Source organism: Arachis ipaensis, chromosome B4, assembly GCF_059453495.1.
Source record: "Arachis ipaensis isolate K30076 ecotype BB chromosome B4, ASM5945349v1, whole genome shotgun sequence".
NCBI lineage: Eukaryota > Viridiplantae > Streptophyta > Magnoliopsida > Fabales > Fabaceae > Arachis > Arachis ipaensis.
The window spans coordinates 12428364-12449961 of NC_142439.1; the positions used below are offsets into that span (position 1 = coordinate 12428364).

General features: G+C 37.8%; 4 protein-coding genes across 4 annotated transcripts; 1 reads left to right on the forward strand and 3 right to left on the reverse strand.

Annotated features, from left to right (window-relative positions):
* Positions 1-5921: 5921 nt before the first annotated feature.
* Positions 5922-7667, reverse strand: LOC107636083 (uncharacterized). The gene has a single exon (XM_016339619.1). It carries the CDS (start codon positions 7665-7667, stop codon positions 5922-5924), a length of 1746 nt encoding a protein of 581 aa, XP_016195105.1.
* A 3651-nt stretch (positions 7668-11318) lies between these two features.
* On the reverse strand, positions 11319-12642 carry LOC148566686 (uncharacterized). Its single transcript, XM_088484380.1, has 2 exons — positions 11728-12642; positions 11319-11420 (listed from the first exon to the last, which is right to left on the reverse strand). Exons 1-2 carry the CDS (start codon positions 12640-12642, stop codon positions 11319-11321), a joined length of 1017 nt encoding a protein of 338 aa, XP_088340506.1.
* Positions 12643-12830: 188 nt separating this feature from the next.
* LOC148566687 (uncharacterized) lies at positions 12831-14381 on the reverse strand. The gene has a single exon (XM_088483299.1). It carries the CDS (start codon positions 14379-14381, stop codon positions 12831-12833), a length of 1551 nt encoding a protein of 516 aa, XP_088339425.1.
* Positions 14382-18585: 4204 nt separating this feature from the next.
* Positions 18586-20408, forward strand: LOC107638929 (stilbene synthase 3-like). Its single transcript, XM_016342321.3, has 2 exons — positions 18586-18869; positions 19200-20408. Exons 1-2 carry the CDS (start codon positions 18692-18694, stop codon positions 20189-20191), a joined length of 1170 nt encoding a protein of 389 aa, XP_016197807.1. The 5' UTR covers positions 18586-18691; the 3' UTR covers positions 20192-20408.
* The last annotated feature ends 1190 nt before the right edge of the window (positions 20409-21598 follow it).

Consider the following 21598-nt stretch of genomic DNA (forward strand, 5'->3'; position numbering starts at 1 on the left):
TAGATGCAGGTGGAATCGTGAGGCCTGGGTCTGGAGTTCAGGTCGAGTTGCTGCCATGCAGTAGTGAGGATAGGGTCTATCATAGGGGGCAGGATTTTGAGTATTTCTATATGCATAGTTGTGTGTTGGAAGAACTAAGGGTGAGATTGCCGTTTACAGTTTTTGAATGTCAAATTTTGAAGCAACTAAACTGTGCTCCCTCACAATTGCATCCCAATGGGTGGACATTTCTGCGATGTTTTGAAATATTGATGGAGTTTCTTGAGGAGGATCCTTCTGTGAATTTGTTTTTTTTTTATTTCAAGCTAAGGGAGTTTGGAAAGGGGGGTGGGTTAATCTGAACAGTACTCTTGGATTTGGTATCTTCAAATTGTATAAGTCCTCTTTCAAGGACTTTAAAGAGATGTACGTAAAGGTGAGGAATGTTGAAAAGGAGTTTCCGTTTTATATTGACGAGTTCTTGGCTGAGAGGTTTCCGTTGTGGTGGTGCTCGGAACCCCAGAACATACTCGGGGCTGAAGTTATAACTCCGAGGAATGTTTGTATTATTGAGTTTTTGGTGGAACAAATTGATCGGAAAGACTTGATTTCCATGTTTGAACTGTTAAAGTGGGAGGAAAATAGGGCTGCTGTGGTAGAATATATGGGTGAGTTGTGTCTATATGTTATTATTTTACTTGTGTGTTTGAGCTTTACTTAGTTGCGATTTTGTTTTGTGAATCTGCAGGGGGTAAGTATCCTGGGGTTTCAGCTGCTTCACTTAGGTCACGTTTTAAAAGTAAGAACTTGGAGAAAAAGGTGTCATCGTCCAATCGCGAAAAAGGTGGTGGAGCTGGAGAAGTTAGTCAACCTCGTCAGGGGCGAAGGAAAGTGATTGCGAAGAAGAGGAAATCGAGCGTGGTTGATTTATCCGAGGATACTAGTGAGAAGGAACAGGGGTTTCTTTAGAGGAGATTCATGCTTTTGTTGTGAACCAGAAAAAGCTTCATGAAATGGCTGAGCATAGTGAGGGTTTATCTGTATGGGGGAGGAGTATCCCTATATGACTGTGGCCGATGAGCATTGTCAGTCTGAAGCTGACGTATCATTGGCAAATGAGGTTGGCGAAATGGCTGTTGGGCAGTATATGCAGGTCATGTATTTAGTTGTGCTATGTTTCTAGTTTTTGTTGGGAGTTATTTATATAATTTGTTTTTATTGTGCTTTGTAGGTGGTTGGTTTGAGGTTAGCTAGTTTAGGTCGTAGCCAGGAGCTGAAGCATAAGAAGATGTTGGTGGAGAATAATGAGGTTTTGTTGTTGAAAGAAGAGTTGAGTAAGTCTAAAGGTGCTGTTTCCGAGCTTCAGAATAAGCTAACTGAAACTAAGAAACAATTGAAGGAGACCAAAGAGAATTATGCCAATGATGTTGAGGATTTGAAAAAGAAAGAAGCTAATTTGGCGAGCATGGAAGCTCGACTGATTGAGGTAACTGCTAAGCTTAAAGAAATGGAGAAGAAAAAGAGTGATGAAATTTTGGATTCGTTTGTTGAGGGTTTTGAAAGGGCATCCTTACAGGCGAAGTTCCTTGTGCCAGATGCTGATCTGTCTGAGATGGATCCTGGGAAGATCGTCCGAGATGAAAAATGGTTGAGGATGATGGCGTTGCCGAAGATGAGGCAGAGAATGTTTAGGATATTATTGTAATCTTCCTTTCTTGTTTAGAACTGTTTATGTTTTTTGTGTTTGATGATGTGATTGGTAATACAATATTGATAGTTGCTATTTTGTAGCTTGCTAATAGAGTCGTTTGAATTTTTGTTTATTCGTGGCCGATTTGGATTTTGAGTATTTGAAAGGCCTTTGCGTAATTGATGGGAATTTCTGTTAAGAATATTCCTTTTAAAGTTTGCCGAAAATGCTCGGATTGGAATTAGGCGAGGATACTCGTTGTTTTGAGATCATAGGTGAAGTTGTATCTATGATTTTGTATTGTAAAAGCAAACATTGGAATGATGTAGTGAGAGAGTTGGTGTACACTTTAGTTAAAAATAATGAGATAGATTTTATTCATATAGTAATATTGGTAATCCTTTGGATACAAAGGTTCAGGTAGGCTAGCCTCGTTAAAACCTCTCCAAGCAAAACCCTTTGGAAAAAATCTTGGTAGTAGGAAAAAAAAGTACAAGCCTGTCCCTGAATTTTAACTATAGAACTTCTTTAGAGAGGAAATATTCCAAGTATTAGGTAGTGTTGTACCATTCATTGATTCTAGTCTGTAAGCTCCATTGCCGAGGACTTCTTTAACTCGGTAGGGGCCGTCCCAGGTTGCTGCGAGTTTTCCATGGGCTGGAGGTCGTCGTGCTGTTTCCGTCTTTCGAAGGACCAAGTCGCCTATTTGAAATGATCGGTTTCTGACCGATTTGTTATGTCTTCGGGCAATTGTTTGTTGGGCCGCGCATTGTCGAAGTGCTGCTGTTTCCCTTACTTCTTCAACGAGATCTAGCTCGGCTTGCCGAGCTTCATCTTGGTTGTCGAGATGAGTTCTGACCGAGCTGTGCGATATCTCTAAAGGTATCATAGCTTCGGAGCTATATACTAGGCGAAATGGTGTCTCCTTTGTTGATGATTGAGGTGTTGTGTTGTATCCCCAAAGGATTTCAGGTATTAGTTCGGCCCAGAGTCCTTTGGCATCATCTAGCTTTTTCTTTAAGGCATGTAGTATGATCTTGTTTGCTGCTTCTGCTAGTTCGTTTGTCTGAGGATGTTCAACGGAGGCAAAATGTTGTTTGACCTTAAGGTTCTGCAGAAAGGATTAAAATTTATGGTCGGCAAACTGGCGACCATTGTCAGTGATGATGTGGTGAGGAATGCCGAAGCGGCAAATAATATTTTTCCAAGTGAAAGAAATTATTTGTTGTGATGTGATTCTGGCTAAAGGTTGGGCTTCAACCCACTTTGAGAAATAATCAATTGCAACTAGTAAAAATTTTACCTGCCCCAGTGCCGTTGGAAACGGACCGAGGATGTTTAGCCCCCATTGATAGAAAGGCCAACTTACGTCGGAATAATGTAAGTGCTCGGCGGGGAGGTGTATGAGTGGTGCATGTTTCTGGCAATTTTTACAAGTCTGAACCTTAGTCTTGCTATCATGTTGTAAGGTCAACCAAAAGAAACCTGCGCGGAGGATTTTTGAAGCTAAACTCCAAGCTCATGTGTGTGTTCCGCAAATGCCCTCATGTGCTTCCGACAGGGCTAGGTCAGCTTCGTCTTTGTTGAGACATTTTAGCAACGGCTGAGTATATCCTCGGCGGTATAAAGTCTCGTTGAGCAATGTGAAAAAAGATGCTTGTCTTCGGAATCGTTTTATGTTGCCGACCTTATCTGGTATTTGACCTGTTTTCAGATATTGTATGTAATCGTCTTGCCAACCCTGTTCCTGTGTGACACTTAATACGTCTGTTAGACTTACACTTGGGGATGTAATATTGGATTGATGCAGTGTAGATAAGTCGGATTGTGTGCTGTCGAGTTTAGATAAGAGATCGGCCCTTTGGTTTTGTTCTCTTGGTATGTGTTGGATTTCAAAATTTGAGAACTTTGAAGACAAATCTTTTACTAATAATAAGTATTTAGAAAGGAGAGGATCTCTTACTTGGAAGAGGTCGTTTACCTGTTGTACTACCAATAAGGAGTCACAGTATACCTTTAGAGTGGAAATGCAGAGATCTAAACAAAGTCGGAGTCCTGCAACGAGGGCCTCGTATTCGGATTGATTGTTGCTAGCCTTGAAAGATAAGTGTAAGGAATGTTTTAGAATAAAGCCATCATCAGACTCTAGACGTATGCCGGCACCACAGCCCTCAGTGTTCGATGAGCTGTCGACATATAAGATCCATTGTTTTGTATGATCATCCTCTAAAGGGATAGTAAGTTCTGTAATAAAGTCTGCCAAGAATTGGGACTTAATCGGTCCTCTGATTGGTATCTGATGTCGAACTCTGACAATTCTATTGACCATTTAATAAGTCTGCCTGTGATTTCTGGTTTATGTAACACTTGGCGTAATGGGTGGTCGGTCTTGACATAGATAACATGACTTTGGAAGTAAGGTCGGAGTCTTCTTGCTGAGAAAACTAGTCCTAAAGCCAGTTTTTCAATTCTGGGATAATTGAGCTCGGCGTGTTGAAGAGTTTTACTGATAAAGTATATTGGATGCTGGGTTTTGTCCCTTTCTGTAACAAGAGCAGATCTTATAGCCCAATCAGTGACTGACAAATACAGGAATAAATCTTCCCCTTGGTGGGGGTTTTTGTAAGATCGGCGGTTGTGAGAGAGTTTTTTTAGTGTTTTAAAAGCTCTCTCACAATCGTCGTTCCAGTGAAATTTGTTTTTCTTTTTTATCGTTTGGAAAAAAGGAATAGATGTTGAAGCTAAGCATGGGACAAATCTGGATAGTGCAGCGAGCCTTCCGGTGAGGCGTTGGACTTCCTTGATGGTCTTTGGGCTCGTCATTTCCAGAATTGCTCGGCATTTGTCTGGATTTGCCTCAATGCCCCTGTTTGTTAGTAAGAAACCTAAGAAATTACCTCCCTGAACTGCGAAGGCACATTTTTCTGGGTTTAGACGCATGATGTAGTTGCGTATTTGGCCAAAGATCTCTAATAAGTCGTCAATATGGTTTTTCCCGAGCTGTGTTTTGGCGACCATGTCATCGACATACACCTCTATGTTTCTGCCGATTTGTTTGGCGAAGACTTTGTCCATAAGGCGCTGGTAAGTTGCCCCTGCATTCTTTAGTCCAAAGGGCATAACTTTATAGCAGCAATTACCGAATTTAGTGATAAATGCTATTTTACTTTGATCAGAGGGATGCATGAGGATTTGATTATAACCCGAATAAGCATCCATGAAACTTAAGGTAGCATAACCGGAGGCGTTATCTACCAAAGAATCTATGGATTGTAAAGGATAAGAATCTTTCGGGCATGCTTTGTTTAAATCAGTAAAGTCGACGCACATGCGCCACTTACCGTTTTGTTTCCTTACCATTACCACGTTTGCCAGCCAGGTAGTAAATCTGATTTCCTTGATGAACTCTGCATTGATCAGCTTTTGAGTTTCTTCTAATGATGCTTTTTTCTTTTCATCGCCGAGGTTTTGTTTCTTCTGTTGCACTGGTCGTGCAGACGGGTTTATTGCTAATTTATGGCTGATGATCTGTGGATCAATGCCGGGCATATCAGAAGGTGTCCATGCGAATAGGTCGGCTTGTGTTTGTAAAAAGGTGGTGATGGCTTTTAGTTCCACTGCGTCTAGGGATGTACCTACATAAGTAAATTTGTTAGGATTATTATGGAAATATACTTTTTGTAAGTCTCCTGATAGTGTAGGTCGTTCAAGAAAGTCGGCACGTGGATCGAGGTCGGCTAACGCCGAGCTGTTGGCAACGTGGTGGAGGTTATTGACTTGTTGTTTGGAACGGGTTGGTATCTTCATGCTGATGTTGTAACATTGGCGTGCCTCTTTATGATCCCCATGGATTGTTACAACCTGGTTGTCCTGCAAAGGAAACTTAACACATAGGTGAACTGTAGATACAATTGCGCCAAACTTATTCAAAAAAGGTCGGCCTAGTATGAGGTTGTATGGGCTAAAGCAATCTACAACTAAATATTGAATATCACATGTTTTTGAAAGAGGATGCTCACCCAGTTTGGTTTGTAACCACACTGATCCCAATATCGGCACTCGCTCACCCGAGAACCCGACAATGTCTCCTCCTGTTGACTGGAGGGCGTTGTCGCTAAGCTTCATTTTTTTGAATGTTGAGTAGAATAGAACGTCGGCGCTGCTTCCGGGATCCAGAAGTACTTTCCTTACCAACAGATCTCCCAATTGAAGGGTGATTACCACGGGATCGTCCAAGTTGTGTATGTTTGAATTAAAGTCGGCGTGTGTGAACGTCACTTGGGGGAGTAAAAGGTCGGCCTAGTATGAGGTTGTATGGGCTAAAGCAATCTACAACTAAATATTGAATATCACATGTTTTTGAAAGAGGATGCTCACCCAGTTTGGTTTGTAACCACACTGATCCCAATATCGGCACTCGCTCACCCGAGAAGCCGACAATGTCTCCTCCTGTTGACTGGAGGGCGTTGTCGCTAAGCTTCATTTTTTTGAATGTTGAGTAGAATAGAACGTCGGCGCTGCTTCCAGGATCCAGAAGTACTTTCCTTACCAACAGATCTCCCAATTGAAGGGTGATTACCACGGGATCGTCCAAGTTGTGTATGTTTGAATTGAAGTCGGCGTGTGTGAACGTCACTTGGGGGAGTTGTGTTGCGAGTGTAGCTTCGCGCTGGAAGCCATCTACCGAGCATATACCTCGGTAAGATCTCTTTCTGGCCGAGCTTGAGGATCCTCCGCCGGCGTATCCCCCTAAAATACAATTGATTATACCTCGGGGCTTTTCATATTGATTTGACGTTGTCCTTTCTTTTCCTCGGTGCTGTTGTTTTGACGAATCCTCGTTCCTGAAAGGTGTGGAACGCTTTTGAATGTGACTACCAATGTACTTATCGAGATGGCCTTGCCGAGCTAATCGTTCTAAGAGATCATTTGCTACCACACAGTCGTCAGTGGTGTGGCCGTGCTTCTGGTGGAAGGCACAATATTTAGATTTGTCTACGTTCTTAGTGTCTTGGTAGGTGCCGGCCTTTCTTGGTGGCTTGATGAGTTTTGAATTTAGAATCTCTTTGATGATATCCTCCCGCTTAGTGTTAAACTGCGTATAAGAATCAAAACGAGGTGTTAGTTTAAAACCTTTCTTACTATTTGGAGTTTTATCATCATCTCTATAAGCTTTTTTGTCAGGCTTCCGAGCTTGTCTGAGCTCCTCGATATTGATTTGGCCTTTGGCTTTCTCCAGAAACTCGGCAAGGGTTTTGGACTTGGCCACCGCAATTGTTTCCTGGAACTTCCCAGGTCGGAGGCCGCTTTTGATTGCATGCAAATGGACTTCGGGATGGAGGTTGGGTATGTTGATGGCGACTTTTGTGAAGCGAGTCATATAGTCCTTCAAACTTTCGTTTTGCCCCTGCTTGATGGTATTCAGATAGTCAGAGTCATGCAGATAGATTGCGGATCCGGCGAAGTGTTCTTCAAATAGCTTGGCCAGTTGCTGAAATCGTGAGATGGAACCTGCAGGTAAAGCACAAAGCCAATCAAGTGCAGGGCCATCTAAATAATTTGGAAAACAACGACATAAGACAGTATCTGATGCACCGTTAATGATCATTATTGATCGGAATTTCTTGAGGAACTTCTTCGGATCTCCGAGCCCATCGTAAGGCGTGAGAGTTAGTGGTAAGATAAACCTTCGCGGTAGCTCAAAGTTCATTACTTCTGGCGTGAAAAGACCCACGAGCTCGTCGGATTCGGTGTTTTCATCTTCAGGTTGAGCTCCCTCAACTCGGATGGTCTCCGAGACATGAGAAGGGTCAGAATGATGTTCATTATCTTCTGGTTGTTGGCGATGAATGTCGTTATTCTCGATCCGAGCATTGTTCAGCTCGGTAATCTGGGCAGCCATTCTTTGGTTTTCTTCGGCCATACGTTGATTAGCCTGTTGTAACTCGGTTACCATCCTCAGAAGTTCGAATGGTGAAAGAGGTGGTACGTCTGCCATGAGCATAAGTGAAGGTGGAAAGACCAAAAGAAAAGACTTATTTCTTCGGCCCCACGGTGGGCGCCAATTGTTCTTGCTTGCGAAATAGATCGGCTCTCAAGGGTGATTGCCGAGCTATGACCTCAGTGGTTGGGCCTCCAATCTTTGAATCCGAGCTTTTCTCCTTAAGGTGGTGTAAACAATACGAGCAAATGAGAGGAGGGGAGTGTACCTGCAAAGGGACTCCAAAGCTTAAGTCAGTATATTGTATTATTCGAACATACTGAAGAGAATACTTTACCTTGCTTTATATGATAAGCTGTTCGTCCGTTACGCTTTTGGCATTAAGGTCGCTTATAAAAAGGTGGATAACGTATCTTTACTTGTGTACCGTTATATCGTTGATTATGATGAAAAGCATTTATCTTACCGAGTTATAATTCATGATTGGACGAGCTTATAACGAACTATGCTGAGTTATAGCTTGTTCATAACGACCATATCGCAGCTTGACCGAGTTATAGCTCATGAATGAGCAAGCTTATAATGGACTATGCCGAGTTATAACTCGTGTATTACGACCATATCAGATAATATTAATTTTAAATAAATAAATATATGTAATTTATGATTATTCAATTATCTCAATTGAATTTTTAATATATAAATTTTTAGTTAGAAATCTTTCTTACGATATATGTATTAAAGATATCGAAAGATTTTTTTAATATTTTTTTATCCTAAGTTTATCTTCGTTTTAATTTTATTTCACTCGATGAATTTTCATTAAATTAAAATGTTAATTTTCTTTTAATGCCACCTTATATATCCATTCTTTTTCTCTCATGTCTCCCTTTTCCTAATGTAAATTTTTTCTTGTGCCACTTACTTCCTTTTTTTTCTTCTTTCAAAATTAAGAGTGAGATTTAAATTTAAGACCTATAAATAAAGATAAAGAAATTATATCATTCAAATTATAATTTGTTGACTAATGTCACTTATTTAATATGATACTTTTCATGTATTCATATTAGATTTTTTTTTTGGTGACTAAACAAGGAAAGAAACAAAGCAAAAACTATTCTAAATCCGAGCGGATGATTCGTTGGAGATCAACACTAGGCTCAGACCAAATAACATGATTAGAGTTACTCTTGGCACCATATTTAGCCATCCAATCCGCAGCTCTATTTGCTTCTCGGGACACCCATTCAACGTGAACAAGCCAAGGACGAGATAAAAGCTCCTGAATCTTGTGAACCAAATCTGTTACTTCAGATGGATACCCACTTGTAAGCTCATGCATGATGGGCAGAATGTCAAGGCAATCTGTTTCACATATAATATCCCTCAAACCGCAATCCCAAGCTAAAACCAGCCCCCTCCAAGCAGCAAATAATTCACATCTGATTATAGGCCAAGGGGGAATGCTTCCAGAGCAGCCCGAGATCCAATCTCCCTTAGAATCTCTAATAATACACCCAAATCCCGCTAAATTTGAATCCATATACAAGCTTGCATCACAATTAACTTTAAAACTATTGCCTACCGGTGGTTCCCAACACAGGCAATTTCGGAGAGACCTAAAGGCATTGCTTCGATTCCTGTAAACCTGTAAGTCCTTGGCGGTAATTCTGGCCAAGGCAACAACCTTATGGTCTGTCCAAGGGTTGTCAGTGTTGAATATGTCATTGCACCTATGTCTCCATACCCACCAAAGCCCTGCACCAAAGGACGCCTCATTGTTAGCCAAGGCCTTCCGAAACCACTCTTCAAGAGCAATACCAGCCGTCGAGTCCAGGATACTAGGATCCAACATATACCAGATTGCCTTTGATCGTTCACAGTCTCTAAGACAATGTTCCATAGTCTCCTGCGCCTTGTTACATCTCTTACACATATCTGAAGAAGCTAAATGCCGCTTGAATCGAAAGGTCTCAGTTGGTAGAGCATCATGTAAGCTAAGCCACATAGTAAATTTGAACTTCTCTGGAATGTTTGTGTTCCACAACCAGTTCCAATTACTGTTGGCATTCCAATTTAATGTTTTCTTTAATAACCATCTGTAACCCTCCCTTGCACTATACTTTTTTGTTGCTGCAGGCCACCACTCCCACTGTGGCTCCAACTCAGTCAAACTAGGATATCTCAGACCATAAATAAACTGCTTAATCTCATGCGGAATAGGCGTGGTAAGACTATCAACCTCCCAAGACACCCCTTTCCACAAGTCAGCCACCATGAAATCTGATTCAGAAATATGTACATAAGGAACAAGGTTGCAAAGCTTACCAAAAGGAGTCCACTCATCATACCAAACTGATTTGTGGACATCTCCAATATTCCAATGAAGCCCTTCCTTGAGATGCTCATAGGCACTAACAATGTTCTTCCAGGTAGCCGATGAAGAATTTCTACTGTTTCCGTTCATACCAGATTGATTCCTGAGATATTTATGCTTCAGAACCTGCACCCATAACTTCTCACTATTATTTAGACAATCCCATACCAACTTTCCCAGAAGCGCCATGTTAGCACAGGAAGTATCCCTAATACCCAATCCTCCTGCCTTTTTAGGAGTTATGGCGACCTCCCACCTGACCAGAGGCAGTCCTTTTCCAGTCGCTTGGCCTTTCCACAAGAATTGTCTCATCAAGGAATCAATTTTATTACATGCATACTTCGGGAGAAGAGAAATTTGCATTTCATAAACTGGGATAGAGGCCATAACCGATTTAACAAGACAAAGCCTCCCTGCCTTATTCAGTAGGCGTCCTTTCCAACTGGAGAGCTTTCTCGAAATTTTTTCAATAATCTCCTGAGCCGTCTTCCTGGAAGCTCTGGCATGACCGATGTTAATTCCCAGGTATTTACCCAAATCATTGCAGAACCGGATGTTAGAGACCCCTGAGAGAACCTCTTTTCTCCTCTCCGACACCCTCTTGGAACACTGGGCCTTTGACTTATGAAGATTTACCTTTAAACCTGACGCTCTAGAAAACAAGTCCAAACAATGCATGACCTCTATTACTTGAGCTTTTGATGCCTTACAGAAAAGCAAAAGATCATCTGCAAACATCAAATGAGAGAGTCGTGGTCCATTCCTAGAAACCGCAACTGGGTTCCACAAACCTTGGGAAACTCTATGAGAGATAAAGCAGGCAAGCATTTCCATACAGAGTACAAATAGATAAGGAGACATAGGATCTCCTTGCCTCAACCCTCTCTTCGGATTGAAATTTTGGAGCCTGTTCCCATTCCACAAAACTGCCAACGAAGAGGAAGTCACACAATTCAATATAAGATTAATGGTAGCCTTTGGAAACCCAAACCGGACCAAAGTAGCTTCCAGAAAACGCCAGTCTACCCTGTCATAAGCTTTTTCCAAATCAATCTTGAATGCCATGGTCCCTTTTCGAGACTTGGTGTTCCTCATGAAGTGCATAATCTCTTGAGCAATGATAATATTCTCTGTGGTTCCTCTTCCTGGAATGAACCCTCCTTGCAAAGGACCAATGATCTCCGACAGGAAAGGTCTGAACCTGTTAACTAGAACCTTTGTGACAATTTTATAAATTACATTACATAAGCTAATAGGCCGAAACTCCCGTAAGGAAGAGGGAACTTCCACTTTAGGAATTAGAACAATGAGAGTATCGAAAATAGCCGCATTCAATGGCTCACCCTCAAAGGCTCGCTTGACCAGTCTACACACATCGTTGCTAAGAGAGTCCCAGAACTCTTTGTAGAAAATTGCTTGAAATCCATCTGGCCCTGGGGCTTTAAATGAACTCATGGTCATCACAGCTCTTTTAACCTCTTCAGACGTCACCGGTTCCACTAACTTTTGACAAGCCTCAGTACTAAGAGACGGGCAAGGAAAAGGCCCCATGGCGTCCAGGTCAATATCCTCCCTTGTAGAAAAGAGCTTTTGAAAGAAAGAATTTGCCGCCAGTTCTAGATTCGTAGTCTCCGTGGTCCAAGACCCATCCTCCAAAAATAACCCATGAATTTTGTTCCTCTTTCTCCTGATAACTGTCTGCAGATGAAAAAATTTTGTATTTCTGTCTCCACATCTCACCCATTGTTCTCTAGATTTTTGATACCACAACAACTCTTCTTGAAGAAGGACAGCATTCAGTTCCTGATGCAAAACTTGCTCTTTGATCCTAAGCTGTTGATCCTCTCGACTTTCCAGAGTAATCTGAACGTCATTCAAAAGCCTCTCCAACTCCCTTTTCTTAACAAAAATATTGCCAAAAACCTTTTTATTGAAGCTAGTTGCATCTTTTTGAACCTCCAACAAACATTTAACTACATCCGGAGCTCCTCTATTCCAAGCTGTATCAACAACATTCCTAAAAAGATGATGAGTCATCCACGCAGCCTGGAATCTGAACGGACGATGGCCCTTGGTAGCCCTCTTTGCCATCTTGCACCTAGTGAATAATGGGCAATGATCAGAGTGAAGGCGCGCCAGCACCTCAGTATAAGCCTCTGGAAACATTAGTCGCCAGTCCTGGTTGATGACTGCTCTATCAAGCTTCTTGGCCACCTGCACCCCACCTTTCACCTTCCTGTACCAAGTGAATCTTCTCCCAATAGCCCCCATATCAAACAGCCCACAATCCTCCAATGTTTCCGCAAATTGTTCTGCTCTGGCAAGTCTAAATTGCCCCCCTCTAACTTCACTCTGCAACAAAACATCATTAAAGTCCCCTAACACAATCCAAGGTCCGTGGATCATATTAGCAATCCTTGTCAAGTCACCCCACAGTTCTTTACGCCGATGTATATGCGGATTAGCATACACCGCACTGCAGTAACTAGATGTATTGCCCATAGTGATTTCAAAACTGATACATTGATCAACTACATCCAATACTCTCACAGAAATATTTGAATTAGAACATAGAACCCAGATACCCCCACTATGACCATTAGCCTCAACAATACCAACATCCTGGTAACCTAGATTATTCCAAAAAGATTTCATCCTCTCGAAAGCAATATGGGTTTCAAACAGAATGAAAAAAGTAGGATGAAATTTATTCGCTAACTCCTTACTATGAACCCGGGCCAATTTATTAGAGGCACCTCTAATATTCCAAAATAGAAAGCTTAAATCTGAATAATCCATAAAACAATTTGTATTGTAAAAAGGACCAACCTCAGCTGAAGTCCCTAACGAGATGATGAAGATCCACCATCATATCCCCCTGAGCCTTGCTTGTCCTTGTCCGGTTGTTGCCCAGTCTGTCTGTGTCCCTCCACTGACAACCCTTCCAATTTGCCGATTTGCTGCTTGCTGGTGTCGCCAAGGCAGTCCGGAGTCGACGGCGAATTCTGCAAAGAAGAAGGGCGCAACCTCTTGTGTCCGTTTTTGATAATGGCAGTGAAAGTCGGCACCGCAACGGAGACAGATTTGCCCTTCACCCCTTGCTGTTTGGAAGATGCCATGCGTGCCTTAGATCCGCTAACCGACCCGGTCTTCACCCCTGATTCGGCTCCTCTCATACGTAGCCCAAAGTCACGGTTCTGGTCCAATTTCTGATTTGAGCGCACCGGCATTTTATCTTTAGATGTTTGTTGGGCTGTGTTTGATTGACTCAATTTTTCTCTCCTTTTGCCGCTGACTTTGGTCCAGCCAGCCTCATTTTCCAAATGTTGGGACCCCACTTCCTTCCCATGCAACGTATCATCTAATTCCTCCCCAATTTCTGCAACTATCACTGACTCTTTGGGATTGCATCCAAATTCAAAAATTTTCTCTTTTGAAGCTTCCTGTGGCTGCACCACCCGGGCCGCCGTCTCGGTCACTGATGTTTCCTTTCGATCCACCCTTTCCGAATCTATTGGGGTCATTCTGCAGTCAGTTGCTGGATGCCCGAAACAATTGCACTTGTCACAAATAAGGTGTAAGCATTCATACTCCACCTTATATTCAAACTCATCGACAATCACACTCCGGACCACCGGCAAACCAAGATTAATTTGCACGCAAGCCCGAGCAAATTTTCCCCTTTCCGCCAACTTAGTAGCCAGATCCACCTTGACTGGTCTTCCCACAGCAGAAGCGATTCTCATCATGGCTTTATCCTGATAGTACCATATGCTCAAACCAGAGATTCGAATCCAAACCATAGTCTCCCCGAAAGTGTCCTCACAAGGTTTAAAATCCGGTGTCCATGGCTTGACCGCAATATAGTGACCGAAGATCATCCATGGCCCCCCTAGTAAAACCTTCTCTCGATCGTCCATGCGATCAAATTTAACGAGGAAGTACCCAAAACCCACATCCAAGATTTCATATCCACCGGTGATCCTCCATACCCCTTTCAATTTGTGAAACATGGCCGTGTAACTAAGGTTTTTTCCAAGAACCTTAATCACAATTGCTTCCTTGTATGGTTCAGAAAGGATGTTCCTAGCCTCTTCGGAGAAGCAAACTCTTGGAGGCATAGGATCTCCTTGTTTTCCAGTGACCACTGCCATGGAATCCTCATCTAGAGCTTCAGCCCGATTTATCCCTGTGGCTACCGTAGAACCAATAACCTTGTCACGGAACGAAATCTTGGAAGTCACCCTGGAACTAAGGTCGCCCTTACTTGATCCCTCCTTCACACCTGATGCAAACCCTCCCACACTCTCCCCCTTATCTCTTTCGATGGCATGGCCATCTTCTTCACCGTGTTTCACCCTCAAACGCTCTCTCCCGCTCTCTCCTTCTCTCATTCTCTCTGACGAAAGGGAAGTATAATTATCATATTAGATTAAATTGTTAGTTAAATTATTTTGGAAGAGAAAATTAAAAAATGTATTAAATATAAGAGATTAAAATTTTTTATTATTATTAAATTTTTATAATTATATTTTTATTATTTTATTTTTTATTTTAAATTTTTATGAAGAAAAAAAATAAATTAGACTTTTTATTATTTATTCTAATTTATATTTAATTTACTATCAAACAAAATGAAAAAATACTAATTTTTGTGTTTTTATTTTTTATATTATGTTCTCAATATCTTATTTTATCATGTTCTCAAAATTAAATACTTTCATATTGAGATATGTTTGTTGAAGAGAGAAAATATCCTTTAAAGATGAGAGACATTTTCTTAAAAATTGGAATTCACAATTATCATTTCTGTTCGTGTATATTATAAAAGTCTATTATATTCCATGTCCACTTTAAAAAAAATTCAGAAGACCATTTATGTAGTCTTTTGCATTTTTTAATCAATGTTGTAATATTATTGAATTTTTTTTTGTAATGATAACAGTAGAGAAATAATTTATGCAATGCAAACATATTGAAGAGAAAGAAAAGTTAGTTTATTGCACCAATTTTAGTATTTAAATATATTGAATTTAATTTGTATAATAGATATAAAATATTTTGTGTATTTAAATTAATAGTAATATATTTTTAATATTAAATATAAAATAAGTAAATAATTACATATTAAAATATAAAAATATTAAAAATTATTATATAGTATGAGTTTTGACCCGTTGGGAGATTAGACGAAATCGGATTTGTATAATAGATATAAAAATTATTATGTATACGGATTCATAAATATTGAGTCGAAAGATCCGAGACGAAATCGGTTAATCATGCATGGTCAGAAAAATATCGACGAAGTAAAGATTCAGCATGAGGAAACATAACTCTGATTATGAGGTGAGTTGGGTGCCAAAAAATTTATACCTGCACGTAATTTTATTCAAAAGCACTATGCAAAATGTGAGGCATAAAGACAAGATAAAAGTTAAGATGTGGAATGTCAAATTTGGAAGTTAAAATTTTTTGTGGTCAAAACAAGGTTGTGGGACATGAAGATCCTAAGAAAAAGGAGGAAGCTAGATGGTAGGGAGAAAAAAGCATTTTACAAATTCCCCTTCATGGTTTATAAATTAGAGAAGTTAGCTTTTAAAGAACGAGGGATTTCAATCTGAATATTTCATCGTCACACAAATTCTGCAAAATTTCCAGGCATACTAACGTAAAGGAAGTCATGGAGTGTAAGTGCATGTGAATGTCTGGAGCCCATTTTTATTTTATTTTTCTTTGTTTTTTTTTTTCTTTTTTTGCTTTAAGTATTTTATTGTTATTTTGCTTTCTTTTAATTTTAATTTTACTCTCTTATTCATTTAAAACTTTTCATTTATTTCGCTCATTTTCTTTTATTGCAATTTTTTACGTTATTTGCCACGGTTTAATATTATTGAGTATTTTTTCAATACAAACATTAAGTAATTTTTGAGTTGAGTCCACTCTGTTTTTTTGAAAAAAAGGCTCAACACAAAAGTGGAGCAGGATAAGTCAAATAGAAACAAAAGCCAAGTAACTCCTGTGTCATCTCCGGCATAACTATCAACAACACAAGTTACTTATCACACCACTCTGTAGCACACGTAAATGTTTGGGCCACACAATCTACAATTCCCGTCGTCTTGCTCTGAAAAATCACCTCATTTCTTCGTAACCAGATGTTCCATATAGCTGAAAAGAACCCAACAAACCAATAGTTGCGCATCTCCTTTCTGACCCGCATGGACCTCCAACTCTCAAAAAGCTCTTTCAAAGTACCGGGTGCAATCCACGAGTGTGCAAACTCCAACATCCAGACACTCCACACCTACCAAGTGTACTCACATGTAACAAATAAATGATTTATATTTTCTACTTCTTTATTACATAAGACGCACAAATTATCATTCTGTTGCAGAATTCCCAGTTTGCTTAGCCGATCCTTTATATTGATCCGACCTATCAAAATGAACCAAGCGAACAACTCTACTCGAGGAGGCACTAGCCCTTTCCAAACATCCTTCGTAAATTTTAGTCAGTCCACTCTGTTTTAGAAGAGTCGTATCTACTCTCCAAATTGAGATCTTGATACAAGTTTGATTCAAAATTTTAATTTTGTAACATTTATTAATAAATGTTATAAAATTAAAAATTTTAAAGTATTATTATAAAAAATCTATTATAATATTTTTTAAAATATTATTAAAAAGACTTAATGCTATATTTTTTAAATATTATATAAAATATTTATTATAATATTTTTTTAAGTATTATAATATTTATTATTGTAATATTTCTCATAATATTGTTATAGCATATTTATGGGATCTCTCTGTTTTTCTTTGGTGGCTAGTGGCTACAGTGTGGGAATGAGAGCTAGAGGAAGGTGCTCTGACATCCCCCAACTCTTGATGGGCCTTGATCAAATTTGGGCTAATATAGCTGGCCAATTTCAACTACAAAAATAGCAAAATTAAGATGTCATTCGATACACTATGCTTCACTCAATTTCTTGAAATATGGGGGCAACATTTTGTTGGATATTTTAAGGGTTCAAATAAAATATTTGTTAGTCCATTTAAACTTTGGGACCTAAGAGAAAATTTTAGTTTTATATGTAGATAGAAATAATTATTTTAAAATTATTTATTTTTTAATTTTTATAATAATTGTAATTAGGAGTAATTATACTTAAGATTTAAAGAATGTTTTTTTTTACCAACTTTGAAGACAAGGTTATTTTGATGGGGAATATTATTACGACCTAACTTTTGGGTCGCTTAAATAGTTGATTATCACATTAAAATTTGTTAAAAATATAAATAAGAGTATTGAATCATTATATTAAATATACAAAAATTAATAAATTGGTGAATTTTTTTGAATTCTTCGAAAATTAGTAACTCATCTCGAATAGAGTTGCAACATCTTTTATTTTTTTTATTAATTTATATTTTATTATAAAACATCTATCTAATAATAAATATAAAATAATATAATCAATTATGTTATTTGTTTAATTTGGTCAAGCAAGACTAATTAATTAATACCAGACTCATATGTGGTGGTAGACTCCATTGTCATCCACCAAACTCCTCACACACCGAGTCAAACTAACATGTTCAATTTGAATAATGAAATTTATATAAAAAATGATAAGATCACGTATAAATATACAATAAGTACTAGTTAATTAATAAATAACACGCGAACATTTTTGCTTGGAAGAGATTTCAACATAACATGGATAAATGGTACTGATGAAGCAAGTGATGCCCAACTACCTATTGCATCTATTCAAATAGCCGTCACATATATAAAATCTTATGTTCCCCTGATAACATTTCTGAGATAGCGGACTAAAAGTTGCTATAGTATGATACACCAAAAAAATTAAAGGAAAATTTTCACAAACAAATAAAAAAAATAAAACACATATTAAATAACAACAATAATATTTAGAGACAATACAAATTCAATTCAAATAATTTAAAGTTATTTTATTTAATGTTCATTAATTATTGTTAGAATAATGATATAATTTTAGATATAATAAATATATAATTATGGATATTATATATATATGAAATTATAAATATTATATTATATAAGATAATTTTAAATATTATCTCTCTAATATTACTGCAATAACAAATATTATATTTTATCAAATACAAACGAATGATAAATATTATTAAAAATATAATTATTTGTGTTTTTTATCAGTTTAAATTAAAAAAAAATAGTATCATGATAAATATTATATTCTGCCAAGAAAAAAAAAATAGATACATAAATCACTAAAGAATTAAGACAACAGTATGAGCCGCCATCCACATACAATATTGACAATATTATGAATAATTATACTAAAGCTACACTATATAAACTAAAATATACCTTGATACATGCACAATCAATCATAGTCAAAGTAAAACAATAAAACAACGAATTGAAGAAGTCAGAATACATCTGCTGACGGTTTGAATCCAGGAACATTATTACGAGTTTACTACACTTTGAGTTGTTGAGCACGTTTTATATATATTATGTTCCAATAATTCCTCCATTATAATTCCACTTATGCCCCTAATCTGATGCATATAAATATTCTCCCTCTCCGTGTCTAATTCTTCACCAAAATACCAAACACATAGCTAATAAGCTTTGCTATCCCAAAGAACATAGCGAAGCTTTGCTATCCAAAAAACACATCTAAGAAAAGATGGTGTCTGTGAGTGAGATCCGCAACATTCAAAGAGCAGAAGGCCCTGCAACGGTATTGGCAATTGGCACGGCAAATTCATTAAATTGTGTTGATCAGAGTACATATGCTGATTACTATTTCAGAGTAACCAATAGCGAACACATGACTGATCTCAAGAAGAAATTTCAGCGCATTTGTATGTATTTCTATTAAGTGTTTTAGCTTTATTTTATTTAATATTTATTAAGAAAAAATTTATCATTTTACTTTTATATTAATTAAAATGCAAAATTAACATATTATACAACCTATCATATTCACCGTTTGATATTAATAGTAATAACTACTTAATAATAACATTATTTTTATAATTACAAATTTGGATAAACTATATATTCAAATGGTACTTAAAGATTTAATTAAGTCACTACAAAAATAACTCAAAAATAACATTATTGCTATATATTTCATTTTCTAGACTTTATCAAAGATAATGATGGTTGCAAATTACACATGATTATTTCAGGTGAAAGAACACAGATCAAGAACAGACATATGTACTTAACAGAAGAGATACTGAAAGAGAATCCTAATATGTGTGCATACAAGGCACCGTCGTTGGATGCAAGGGAAGATATGATGATCAGGGAGGTACCAAGGGTTGGAAAAGAGGCTGCAACTAAGGCCATCAAAGAATGGGGACAGCCAATGTCTAAAATCACACATTTGATCTTCTGCACCACCAGTGGTGTTGCATTGCCTGGCGTTGATTATGAACTCATCGTACTCTTAGGGCTCGACCCATGCGTCAAGAGGTACATGATGTATCACCAAGGCTGCTTCGCTGGCGGCACTGTCCTTCGTTTGGCTAAGGACTTGGCTGAAAACAACAAGGATGCTCGTGTTCTTATCGTTTGTTCTGAGAATACCGCAGTCACTTTCCGTGGTCCTAGTGAGACAGACATGGATAGTCTTGTAGGACAAGCATTGTTTGCGGATGGAGCTGCTGCGATTATCATTGGTTCTGATCCTGTGCCAGAGGTGGAGAAGCCTATTTTTGAGATTGTTTCGACCGATCAAAAACTTGTCCCTGGCAGCCATGGAGCTATCGGTGGTCTCCTTCGTGAAGTTGGGCTTACATTCTATCTTAACAAGAGTGTTCCTGATATTATTTCACAAAATATCAACGACGCACTCAGTAAAGCTTTTGATCCATTGGGTATATCTGATTATAACTCAATATTTTGGATTGCACATCCTGGTGGACGTGCAATTTTGGACCAGGTTGAACAGAAGGTGAACTTGAAACCAGAAAAAATGAAAGCTACTAGAGATGTGCTTAGTAATTATGGTAATATGTCAAGTGCATGTGTGTTCTTCATCATGGATTTGATGAGGAAGAAGTCTCTTGAAGAAGGACTTAAAACAACCGGTGAAGGACTTGATTGGGGTGTGCTTTTTGGCTTTGGTCCTGGCCTCACCATTGAAACCGTTGTTCTTCGTAGTGTGACCATCTGATACACTTAATTATATATCTATCTCTGCAAATATATGATTGTGTTATTTTTTAATAGTTTTTTTTTTGCTCCAAAATAAGGTCTTGATTGGTCAATATATTATTAATTGAGAGAAAACTTAGACAAAGTTGTCTATAGTTATTTATTTATGCGAAAATTCAACATCAAAATTTGTAACTGTTAGTAAAATATAAATCAAATTCTTTTCTTTTGAGCAACATGTCACATACCAATTTACATTTGGCTTGCATTTTCATCTAAAAACAATTATAAGTACCTTCGTATGAGGTTCCATTTATAATAAAGTAAAAAAGTATTAGGTATAATAGTATAATACATTTATAATAAAGTAAAAAAGTATTAGGTATGATAGTATAACGCTTGATAGTATTATGTTTGCAACTTTTATATTATTGCGTGCCGTAATATCCCATATAATTACACCCCCCCCTGCCTCTACCGAGTTATTGCAATATTGTAATATCCCATATAATTACCCCCCTTGCCGTAATATCCCATAAAAAAATAAATTTATTTAAAATGAAAGTAATGTGATTAAGTGTAATTTATTTAGATACAATTAAAAAATAATTGAATACTATATATAGTAAAAAATTAATATTATTGAAAGATAAAATTAAATTAAAATTTATTTTTATGTATCGTTTTTGTCCTTAACGTTTTCGTCCTATTTAAGTCCCTAACGTTTCAAAATCGTCTTAATTTTGTCCCGCCATCAATTTTGTTAACGGATCCCTAACGGCAGGACAACATTGAGTCAATTTTGAAACGTTAAGGACTTAAATAGGACGATTGAAACGTTAGGGACAACTTTGGGACTTACCCCAAACGTTGGGAACAAAAACGATACTTTATTCGGAGCTTTATTTAAAGGTTTGTTACTGGTCAATAGATCACTACAAATACAAGGTGAAATTCGAACTCTTAACACTTATTTAAGCGGACGAGTGAGCTAAACACTCAACTAATCCAAGTTGAATTTTACAATTATAATTTGATAAACTATTTTGACCGTTTAGTCATAAAAAGTTATACAATGTGTTGTTGCATTTACATTAATGTACTTGTTAATCTATTTTTTTTCTTCTAAAATTCAATGTGTGCAAGTTTTACTTATGAATATATGAATAACATTTTGAGAAAAAATTATGCACGAAAAATTTTCACCATCCTCTTTATTTATATATATTAGTGGAATGTTTTTATTAATCCGCCTTTTTTTTTTTTTATCAAAATTCAACATGCATCTGCAACAACAACACCCTTGTAGCAGCATCAACTTAAACTATTTGACATCACCCAAAAGTGGATTAAATTTAAATTAAATAAGATAATTAAAATTTTTATTATATTATTATTATTATTATGTATAACAAAATAAAGATAA